The sequence below is a fragment of the Adiantum capillus-veneris genome, chromosome 8 (assembly GCF_014529385.1).
Source record: "Adiantum capillus-veneris isolate H3 chromosome 8, ASM1452938v2, whole genome shotgun sequence".
Lineage (NCBI taxonomy): Eukaryota > Viridiplantae > Streptophyta > Polypodiopsida > Polypodiales > Pteridaceae > Adiantum > Adiantum capillus-veneris.
In genome coordinates, this window is record NC_140938.1 from 119,310,543 (window position 1) to 119,322,335 (window position 11,793).

General features: G+C 44.3%; 1 protein-coding gene across 2 annotated transcripts; it reads right to left on the reverse strand.

Moving 5' to 3' along the window:
* Positions 1 to 4,708: 4,708 nt before the first annotated feature.
* Positions 4,709 to 7,473, reverse strand: LOC147452847 (cytochrome P450 72A397-like). Of its 2 annotated transcripts, none has more exons than XM_086518440.1 (5): positions 7,092 to 7,473; positions 6,422 to 6,645; positions 5,986 to 6,224; positions 5,464 to 5,854; positions 4,709 to 5,311 (listed from the first exon to the last, which is right to left on the reverse strand). In XM_086518440.1, exons 1-5 carry the CDS (start codon positions 7,396 to 7,398, stop codon positions 4,886 to 4,888), a joined length of 1,587 nt encoding a protein of 528 aa, XP_086374566.1. In that variant the 5' UTR covers positions 7,399 to 7,473; the 3' UTR covers positions 4,709 to 4,885. The 2 variants fall into 2 exon arrangements, with proteins under 2 accessions (XP_086374566.1, XP_086374567.1); XM_086518441.1 differs by lacking the exon at positions 7,092 to 7,473 and adding an exon at positions 6,725 to 7,075.
* Between the last annotated feature and the right edge of the window lie 4,320 nt (positions 7,474 to 11,793).

Below are 11,793 nucleotides of genomic sequence, written 5' to 3' on the forward strand. Positions count from 1 at the left end.
CTCTTTAAATTCTAAATACTCATTTTTTTTCAAGTGTGAGCTTTCACTCTATACATGAATCATGATTTAAAAAAATCACTTAAATCTATCTCCACAACTTCCAAGTGTGAGTAAACTCTACACAAAGCAAGATATCTTTAAATATCCTACCTAAATTACCTCCAAGTGTGAGTGTAGTTCTACACAAGGGAGGCAATCATAATTCATTACTTATCTAAATGTCTTCCAAGTGTGAGAATGTCTCTACACAAAGCAAGAGATTATTATTTAATCTACCTAAATTGCCTCTAGTGTGAGTATTACTCTATACATGAGAGACAACCATTAGATATATCTAACCTAATTTACTTCCAAGTGTGAACATAGTTCAACACAAAACTACTATAACTATTTAATATAAGTTATTTATAGGTGTGAACATAGTTCAACACAAAGCAAGTAACTACTATAACTATTTAACATAAGTTATTTCTAGGTGTGAACATAGTTCAACACAAAGCAAGTAACTTCTAACTTTGATTATGTTAAATCCCTTCCAAGTGCGAGTTTCCTCTACACAAAGCAAGCAATCACTAACTACTCTACTTAACTTACCTCCAATTGTGAGATATACTCCACACAAAGCAGGTAAATTTTAAACTAAAAACTCCATAACCTAAAAAAAACACTTAAATCTACATTTAACTAGTTTAACTTTTTATCCTAAGCTCGAACTTTTTATTTAAATTGATAATTGATTACAAAATTTATAAATGTATTTTTTTGATGTTTTAAAGCTCACCTAGAGATGAGCTTGAAGCACTCTTTTCACAAGACAAGAAGAGAGCTCAAATAGAATGAGAAAAACAGTCAATTTTCACGTATATAAAGGACTATATTTACTATATAATACGTTCGAATAAAGATAGGTGTTGTATATTACATTCGTTTAAAGTGTATTATACATACATCGTATAACGTACAATGCACCTTGTTTTTCAAGAAAAACATCCTTCTGCTAGTTAATGAAACTGCCCATAGGGCTACAACAACCTCTATTAGAGAGGGCTACAACAATCATAAGGGCAGACTCTCCCAATTAAACAATAGCATATGTACAATGAGGGCTAAATCAAGAGATGGGAGGAGGGAAGAGCCACACAGGTGGAGGATATTGCCATCTGAGCACACCCTCAATCATGGTGAAGAAAGGCCCAAGGCGCCAGAGTCGAAGGAACACCTCTCTACGCTTCCGCATGCGGTCGGAGCTGCCCTGAAGTCTCTAGAACTGACCCCTGAGAGTATGGATTAGCTCTAGTCAAAAATACTAAACAGTCTTTGCTGGTGGCATGAGATGAGCCTCAAAGATGCGGAAACAACGGGCCCACCAGATGAACCAGATTATCAAGCCATAGACGAGCTCCCAACACCTCTCTCTTTCACTGCACCACTCCTGTGGAGTGTAGGTCGACCCGTCTGTATCACTATCATGCTGCTAGTGGAGGATAGCTCAAACTTTAGTGCAGGGCCCGTGAGAGTGGACCAAGCAGCTGCCCCCCAAGTGTATTGTCATGATGTGGAGAGAGTTGGCATCAGTCGAAGGACACAAAGCCAAAATTGCTCTGCCATAGGGCAATCCCAAAAACACTGACACTGACTTTCCAAAGGATGGTTAGAAGCTGCACATGCTGCCGAGAGGCCACTATGTACAAGCCACCTCTCCACTATTGTAGTTCTATGTGCAACCATCCACTAGAACAGTGTGACTCGCCGCGGCTGTCTGGCGTCCTACAGCCTCGCCCAAAAAGCTGACAAGAACTCAGATGTAAGACCCTCCTCTTGCCAATGAGGTCTGCAGCAAGGCGTGCCTCTCTCCGTGCTGCCAGTATGTGATGTCCCAGTCGAATAGTGTATTGAAAGAAAGAGACACCTAGATGGTTGGCTAAGGAGAAAGGGTCCCTCCAAACTTAATCTCTAGGATCCCACTGCAGTCGTGCTAGTGGACAACACTCCCAAGTCCACAACCTCCATTGGCCTATCCCAAGAGCTGTCGGGCCAGGATCTATGACACACGTCTTCCCACATATGTCCACAACTCGGATTCTCTGGAAACAACACTCTACAACCTGTGGTGCATCTACTGACACTCTGTGTAATCGCCCCTCGCCCTGTAGCTCAAAATACAAGGAGAGTACAGTCTATGAGCAATCCCGAACTGCAATGACAACCTCCAATCGTGTGAAGGCCCCCATCCATATAGGTGTTGCTGACTCCACTCAACTAGTACTTCCTCTATTATGTTCGGACACATGCTCTGCACCTCTCTCATGCCCTGTAGTTGGATTCTCTGAAGCTCCTCTGACAAACCTGAGAACTATAGCAAGTCACCTAAAGTGCTGTTGGACCCTATGCCATGGGACCCCAAGAAACATGAGGCCTACTACCAACCAAGTGGCTTGTCTCAGTGCTAACCATGGGGTTCCAAACAAGGGTCTGTCTCAGGCACTCCTCCGTGCAAGTGCGTTGATGTTGCTCAAGGCCTCGCCGCAGTTGCTCCTAGGAGCGAAGTAGGCTCACAACAAAATGATCCTCTAGTCTCCTGCTCAAGCCAACTCTACGCATCTCTGTGAAAATCCATCTGATGGAAGATCTCCAAGGGACTCCTGCTTGAGGCACTCTAACTCTAAGCCGTTGAAGCAAAAGCTCCTTCCAGGGCTCCTCCCCTTGAAGCAGTCCTCTGACGACAAACTTTCCAAGAAGGGTTGTTCTCTATTGTGTAGGGTCTATGATACCCAACCCCCCTTGAGAACAAGGTAGGGTGATGACCAGCCAGGCCACTTTGGCCCGAGCTATCTGAGTATCACAACCTGAGCAAAGGAAGTTCATGATCAACCTATCTACCTGGCTGATGTAGGAGAGCTCAAAAAGATCCAACAAAGATGTAATGTACCACATAGTAGCCAACAACACCTGGTTGGCCACTATAACTCTGCCTGCCAAAGGAAGTCATGTCGAGCTCCAGTGTAACAGCTTCCTCATGATGGGCAAGAGGAGGGGAGCAATCTATTGCTCAGGAGACAAATCCAAGCCAACCGGACAGCCCAAGTATCGAACTGCAATCCCAGGGGGGATCCATTTGAAACCCTCACATGGGAGTCAATCAGGCGTAGAAGCACTGCTAGTCGAGAAAGCTATCATACCAAAAGCATCTGCCTGTGTGCATGTCTGTAGAGAGCTGACACACCTCTGATTCATGTCTCTGAGAAGCCCATCCTGCGTAGAGTGCCTTCCAAAAAGTCCCAATCAACTCTATCGTAAGCCTTCTCAAAATCGAGAAGCAGAATGACCATATCCTCACCATGTAGACGCGCAAGGGCTGAAAGCCTCCCAAAAAGTAAAGATGTTGTCAAGGATACTACACTCCTTGACAAAACCTGTCTGGGTCCCATGTATAATGCACTTTAGAAGTGGTTGAATCCTCAAACTCAGAGCCTTGGCCAGAATTTTATAGTTGAGTTGAGGATGGTGATGGGTCGCCACCACTGCCGAATCTCATCCAAGGAGCCACCCTCCTTGGGAATGAGGTAGATGAACGAGTGTATGCAGCTATGAGAGCTTTGCACATACATCGAGAAGACTCTTAAATTATGATTTGATTGAAAGCCAAGCGGTGGTCTAGAGTGTTTGTCAATACTAAAGCCAAGTTTAAAGCTTTACCCAGAGTTTTGATCATCTAAGTAATTGTTAGCCGTCGTCGAGACCATACGTTGTATAAATCATTTTGGTTTTAGTAATTCAATGCTCCGTTGGGTTTTTGTTGGAATTCATTTATATTTGTGTCTTGTCTCTTTTGTTTTTTACCACAGTGAGCAACTCGGTGCTGACCTGGCTCATCTAGCAAACACATAATTCCCCGACATCTTTGGTGAACCCCGACATGAATCCAAGCTGGGGTGGGATTTTGGTACCAGAAGATGACGACACCATAGGAACCAGCAATGCACCAGATGATATAACAATTTATCTGCAGCAGGAGCAAGCTTTTCTAGGAGCAATTTCAACATAGCAAACGTATCCACCAAGCACGGTATACGATAAGTGAAAAATTTGAAGGTCGTTTACACTCCATGACAAGATTACACGTTAAACTCACTATCACATGATTCACATCGGCTCCAAAAGCATTTGCGTGGATGGTCGAGATGGCCAAGGCATGACAAAGGGTTTGGAAGAACCGGAGGAAAAGAAGGAAAACAGAGATGAGATGATGGCTGCTGTGCAGGAGCAACAGCAGCTATGGAAAAGGAAGCAGGCTATGGCGACGGATGGTGGCCTAGTTATGGTAGTGCTCGCAAGGGGGGATGCAAAGTCACAGAGGCCAAAGTGGTGAGGGCTTGATGGAAATCTCCGACACTTGTTACTTTGTGATTCCATGCTATTTTCCCTCACCTCACCAAATGCTCTTTTAAGAGCTCAAATTGTGCACAAGTACTCAAGCATGGCATTGCTGGTTCAAGCTCAAACAACATTGCTCACAAGATCTGAAAGTTTGATAAATCATAATGTGTCTTTGAGGTCAAAAGTTCTTCCAAACATCATTCCTTGCCCCTCTCTCCACAAATCAAGAGAAACAAGGTAGGAGAAGAGGGCAATACAATTACCTTATAACCTCTAGAGTATGCTGCTCACCCAAAGGGTTTGGATCTATGAGAACCTTAGAAGATCATCATGACTATACAAATATAATTCATTTCATCGTATTAGAACACAAAAGATTCCTGATACACAAATGTGGCAAAGACGAATGGCCTGTACATGTTGTTGACATCTTAGGTGTTGCGTAAAATATAAGAGATTCCTAATACACAAATGTGATTGCTGCGAACATGATTGTCTGTGCAAGTTGCTAAAGATCTTCAAAAATTATGGGCATTCCAAATTGCGGTCTCGTTGTCAGAACAGTAGTGGGGGCATGCATGTACTCAGGAGACAAGTGGAAACGATATTGTTGCAGAATAGTTGCAAGCACCATCTTGGCCTCAATAGTGGCAAATACCTGGCCAATGCAACTCCTTGGCCCGAATGAGAATGGTAAAAATGCCCCAGGCACTTTGCAGGCTTTTGCAATTCCCTCTTCGAAACGCTCAGGGCGAAACTCATTCGCATCTGCTCCCCAATACCGTTCATCATGGTGCCATGCTACGATCGGCACTAGAATCGTCGTGCCTGCTGGAATTAATGTCTCCCCCAACTTCATGTCATTTTCTGCCTCCCTGAAAATTGCACTAGCTGGCGGGTACAGCCGTAACGACTCGTTGATGACCATACCAACCTGCAAGGTCCGCAACTTGACTTAAATCATTCGCATGCGCATGCCTGCAAGCATTATTTGCGTGCTAGCACACTCCAATGTGCATCACCACACTCTTCATGACTGGACTTTACTTTGCATACAAAACTCATCAAAAGTGAAATGCAACTTACAAGCTTCAAATGGTTCAATGAGTCGGCTGTTGGAGGCTCTGTCCTCCCACAAAGCTCAAAAACCTCCTCTCGCAGTCGTTCTTGCCACTCTGGATGGGTTGCAAGCAGCAGAAACATGAAAGTCAGGAGAGAGGCTGTCGTCTCATGCCCAGCAAAGAAGAATGTCTTGCACTCATCGATGACCTCATTCAGCCCCATGATCAAATTCTTTTGATTCCCGACTAGCTCCCCCTTGTTGGCGGCCAACATTAAGCCCAACAAATCATTACCATAACCGTCACCGTGCAGTCTGTCTTGCAATTCTATACGCTTTTGAATGATTTGGCCCAGCACTTCATGGATTCTATATGTTAGGCTGTTGCGATACCGATTTTGTGTAGTTGGGATAAACCTGCACCATCAATTCATGTCCACACAAAGTCAAAATCTTTCAAATGCCAGCTCTTTGCTCCAAAGTCTCAGATGCATTTGCAATTAGAAACTCAAATTTTTCAATGCGATGAGTAAAGATGACCATCTCACCGCGAGCCCGGGATATAAACAGTTGTTATCAGCTTAGAAATTAGTTCTTGCTGCTTGTGCTGCATTTCAAACGCTAACTTGCCTTCTGCAAAACTGCTCCCAAATGCTGTGTGCGAAATAATGTCCGCTGTCAGATTTCTGAACTCTTCTGCAGCGTCAATGGCATCTTTTCTTTCCACGCGGGAACCCCATGTCTTCATCATCTCAACTGTCAATCCCCCCATTGTGGGAGCCATGGCCTACACTTGAGGAAAAATCCATTTGAAGAGACAAAATCCATATCAGTTTTGGACTATCATTCAAGAGTAGCGCACACAAGTGTAATGTGAATGCATATATGTACATGGGGGGAGAAAGAGAGAGAGAGAGAGAGACACTCCGTGGGTTACATGTGCTCTTAACTTGATGTGATAAATTTCACATTGCAAAGGGCTACCTTCAATTTGTCAAGGAAGAAGGCAGGGTTTAAGATGCGCCGGTGCTGAGCCCATTTCTCGCCATCCAGTGAAACAAGACCACTTCCAATGAAGTCCTTGGCATCAGGTCTACCACCAGGCTTTCTAAAATGTCCAGACTTGGCTGACAGTAATTCCTTGGCCTGCTCTGGCTCTTTAAGAACATATCGAGGTTCAAAGCCAACCCAAAAGGTGAAATGCTCACCTGCAAGCAAGGCACACGTCTAATTAGGAACAACAGCTATGAATACAAAGCATATATGGCACTTTTGTGAAATGCGTACACGCATGCCACCACCGCTCCATCCACCCATAACCTATGAATCCTGTACTATGGCCTCCTAACAATCCCGTGTGGCCTCAATTGACCCATCTATTGGACTCAGTTGAGATGGTCCTTAGAAGACTCTGCGAAGCTTTAAAATTTACTAAAGGCACGTAAAGGCAGCTAAGGTGTTGCTAACGCATACAAGCATTCAAAGGCAAGAGATATCCTCATGAAAGCAACAGTTTCACCATTGCAATTTACAACCCAAAATCTCAACCTCAACCAAACGTGTGCACATGCAGCAGCAGCCTCAGCATGTTGCTTTACATTTAAATTTAAAGAGTTGCACAAATTGCACATGACACCCACAGGAAAAACTTAACCATAAGTTTTCCGCCACTCGTACACGTGCGGCAGGATGCGAGGGCCAACAGCATGTGTAATTTCGGACATGGGTTGGGAGCAGGCCTTTGCGGTGATAGCAGTGACGTCTTGCATGTTGCCATTAAGGAAGGCGCGTGGTAAGCACTTGATACCCTGCGCTTCGAAGATCCGCCGAGCACGTCGTGCACGCAGCTCCTGCAAGAAGAGGCTGTGGAGGGCGTAGACCAAAGGGCCGCCCAAGAGCACGGCCAGCAGTGCAAATGCCACCTCTGTACAGGGTGGCCGGGGAAAGGCAAATGCCACCATTGTATTTGTCACCAGCACAGCTACTACTGATCACAAGCAGCACAGCCAGCCCCCTTCTCCCCCCCCCCCCCCCCCCCTCTTCTCTCTCTCTCTCTCTCTCTCTGTTTGTGGCGACCTCTTTCTCCAGCAGATGTAATCGTGATAGCTCATCTTCTACAAAAGCTTCTATAGAGTGTGGAGAGAGAGAGAGAGAGAGAGAGTGAGATGTTTTTCCTGGCCCTCGTGGCAAGCACATCTCAGCCTTGGCCCCCGTGGCAAGCACATCCCAGCCTGTATCCAGTCGAACTCAACGGGCAGCAACCGGTTGACCTAAATGATGTGAATGCTGAGTTGACACGCATCGAACTCAGCGCCAGCTCTCCAAAAAGGTGTGTGACCGGCTCAGCCAGGCTCCTGCAGTGCCTGCACAGTGCACCTGCTAGACGCGGGCAACAAGCACCCCGAATCTCATGTGCGTAGCATTTCAGACATGATTCGTGTTGGCACAGAGAGAGAGAGAGAGAGAGTGCACAAATATCAAGGTAGAGTTCCCCGCCTTCCTCCCCTTTAAGTGTCACAGGGTCCCAAAGCATAGGATCAATGGTCACAATTGAAAGACGAGATGGCGATCGATTTAGATCGTTAATCGATTAAAATCTAAACTCGGGATCTCGAGTTTAGATTTTGAAAAACTAATCTCGAGAGGTCAGCTTAATCTCGGGACGCCTCGCTTTCTCAACCAGATTTTGAACCCTCGTCATCAGCTTGGGGGACACACGCCTTGACCAACATGCCCGCGTGCGCCTCGTTGAAATAGATATGATTTCACATCTATTTGAAGGTAAACTCGGGATCTCCACATTAAAACTAAACTCGAGATTTTGAGTTTAATTTTTGTGGATCCCACCATAAAAACTAAACTCGAGATGCCGAGTTTAGTTTTTACCCGTTGACAGCCGAGATTTGTGCGTGCCTTTGATTTTGCACAAGAGCCATTGATCCCATGCTTTGGGACCCCGTGGCACTTAAAGGTGAGGTTCAGCCTTCACCATCTAGACTCAGCAATTTTTTGTTTAGTCAAGTCCCCAGGCTACACAAACAGTTTCACACGTTAAAAGAGTTGGGTTAAAGCTCATGCCAGGTGAATTGCTATGGTCACATGAGGCTTCGATAGAGCTGGGTCGCGCCCAAGGGGAGTGGGAGGAGTAGGGTGAGGATGCTTACCATTTTAAGAAAATTCGAAAAGAAATGCACGAAACCCAAAAGGTGCCAGTAACCCTACTACCACTTTGAAAAAGGGGGGCGCTAAGCGAAGGTTACGGGAAATCAACTTCCTCCTTCATCGTAGGGTTGCAGGAGCCAATGAGAGCAAGGCACGTGCGGTCGCCTTTTCTGCGTTTCTCTTCTCTGCGCTGAAACTAAAGTGGGTGCGACCCTGTGCATCCCACGGGCGCAACCCGGGTCTTATTATCAGTTATAGATAACCAAGCCAACTATTCCAGACAGTGCATTAAATGAATAACTAAACCTTTTGCATGGTCACGCAAACCTCAAGGCTTATGGTGCTGCATTCGCACAGAAGCGAGGACAGGGGTAAAGCTACACTCAGTTGTTTTGTCACCACTTGCCCAACGAAGCTTTGGCAATACCAACTCTACCATTTTCGACAGAGTTAGCCCAAGGAGTCCTCGTTTGGGAGCTACACGACACCATGGTAGGTTGTAATAGATCTTTTATAGATGAAAACTTCCAAAGCAGCTAACGCAAGCTTTGCCCCCTCCAGCTTGGCGTGCGGATGTGTCCTTAGTTATTCATTCATCCTCCCAACTAGGCCTTGAGCCTCACAACTTTGCCAAAATCGGCATAATTACAATGGGTGGGCATAGTTATTCATATAATGCTCGGTTCTGCGTGTGACCAAGACTGAGACTTAGGCCATGGTCACACGAAGCATAGTTCTCCGTAACACATAACTATGCTCAACTAAGTCGTCCATTGAATGACGACGAGAAGTAAGGCGTCATGTATAGTCACGCACAGTGAGTAACCTACTACTGGAGGTTTTCTTCAACCAGTATTGACGGTTTCAATGGAGTAACCGGTATTCAGCAGGAGAGAGATGATGCGAGGTGGAGCCCAGCCTGCACGCAAGAGAGTAAAAAGAATGGTGTCTCCCACTCTCAACATGCCACGATGCATGCAGGCTTGATTGAACATTGAAGCTTGGAAAAAGCTATTGCATGTAATGCTTACATTTAACGCTCACTTCAATGGAACTTTTGCAACTATGCCAAAATCAGAATAGTTGCAAAAAATTATGCATAGTAGAACTAAGCTTCCAGATTTTAAGCATGTGACCAAGACGAGGGCATAGTTATTAGAAAAAGTAATTGATAACTATGCCTCGTGCGACCATGCCCTTAATTATTTGTTGAAATATAACTGATAACTAAGCCTCACGTGAACATAGCCTCGCATAAATTGTGCAGCTGCAGACTCGTGTGTCCGAGGCTAGAAAAATACATTTTCCGTAAATGATAAAAATAAGGGCGAACTTGAAATTCTCCTAGTTTGCAGGTCAAAATTTGAAGCTTTTGTCGATAATTACACTAAAACTTGTGTAAATTTCGAGGTATTCTTAAAGGCAAACTCAAAATCTAAGCGGGATTTTACCATTTCAATCAGTGAAAATACACTGAATCCTGGTTTTTATTCTAACATTGCTTGCGTCGTTTCATTGTGAACCAATATTTCCCTCAAGCCAACTCTACCACATGTTGGTGAAGCTGCCTTTTCAGGTCATTGCTATGCATGAGAAGCTTCCAAAAGCTTTTGCCATCCTACATTTGCATGCGGGCAACTTGCAAAGGGTGTGTGTTCAAGTCTCCAAGGAAACTTCCATGGTTGCTTGTACTTGAGGAATGCTAACCAAAGCGCGTTTCAAAAAGGAATTTAGAAGAATCTTTTCAAACTTTACCACTCAACTCAGAAAGTAGAAAGTAGGAGGACTTGTTCCATTTTGTCAAAGTCCGGGGTCGGGGGGCAGCGCCTCCCAACCGCACATCTAGTGTCGATTATTTCCCGGAATTTTTTTTTGACAACCGTCAAATGGTTGACACATCAGCACGCGAAACACGAAACGAGCATTCATGCAGGCCAATAAAGCTATGCCACGTCGTCTGTGTACCCTGATCACGTTGCCTGTCAGTGACTCAGCTCGACATGAAGGTTGCGTGATACGGGCTTAGCCGGTTGGCCTCCCTCCCCTAGACTTTGACGCCCCAGGAATGGTCTGTTAGTGACCATTCCCAAGACCAAAGGCTCCCCGCTGCCGCCGATCGCCATGGGGTTACCTTTAATCTTGGGAATGGTCACTAACAGACCATTCCCTAGTCCATAAATTTTTGGAAACAAGGTGAAAAATCACAATGGCTTACATATGTACATATGAGGATGAGAAAGAGAAAGAGTGTCACACTACTCAATGCTCTCACAGTGACCTACACATAATTAATGTCCCTCTTGCAAGAGATAGGAAGAAAGAAAATTATCTCACCATTACGGTGAGGGCGCCAATGCTATGGCAGCAAAGTAAATGCAAGGCACGTTCGACCTGGAAAAGCAGATTTCGAGTCTCACCTTTTGAATTTGCTTCTCAATGGAGAAACCGTGGTGTGCACAAAAATTTTTGTTTTCTTTCCTGCTTCACCTCACGATAGAGGCTAGATTTCAGCGAAATAGAGTGAAATTCCAATTAGGAGCCAGAGAAGATATAGATGCGAACCCACAACGTAGTTCTCCATGTGTTACCATGCAACCAATAAGCTATCGTGGTGAGTTTTCAAGTCAAGATAATGTGCATTATTATTAACCCGCATTATCCACAGAGTTGGGGGCTATCATTATATTGGCCCCTTACCTTAACTTGAAATGCGACACTTATGAACCAGCTTTATCCAACAAGTTCAGCATTTAAAATATGGAAAGGTATCTTAAAGTATGAATTTTTTAATACTTAACGATAGTCTTTATTGAAATTATTGGAAAAATAAAAAGTAAGTATCGTCACACCAAGGAGAGAGAGAGAGAGAGGAAAAAAGAAAAAACTTTTGAAAGGATCGTATAGTCTTATCAACGATAGTTTTGTTTCTTTGCCAATAGTGAAATTTTCGGGAATAGCATTGAAATGTACTTTTAACTAAGCAGTGAAAATTCACTATGGCCTAAATAAGGCTATTGAAAAAAAATTCATAATAAGAGGTTTGTTCGTGACTTTGTGAGGGAGAAAAATAGAAAATGATAGCAATGTTTTAAAGCGACAGTAGTATTTTAAAACATGTGATATCACAATAAAATAGTATGTTTGGCTTACATAAGATTATTGAGATGAATTTCATATTAAGCGATTTCTTTGTG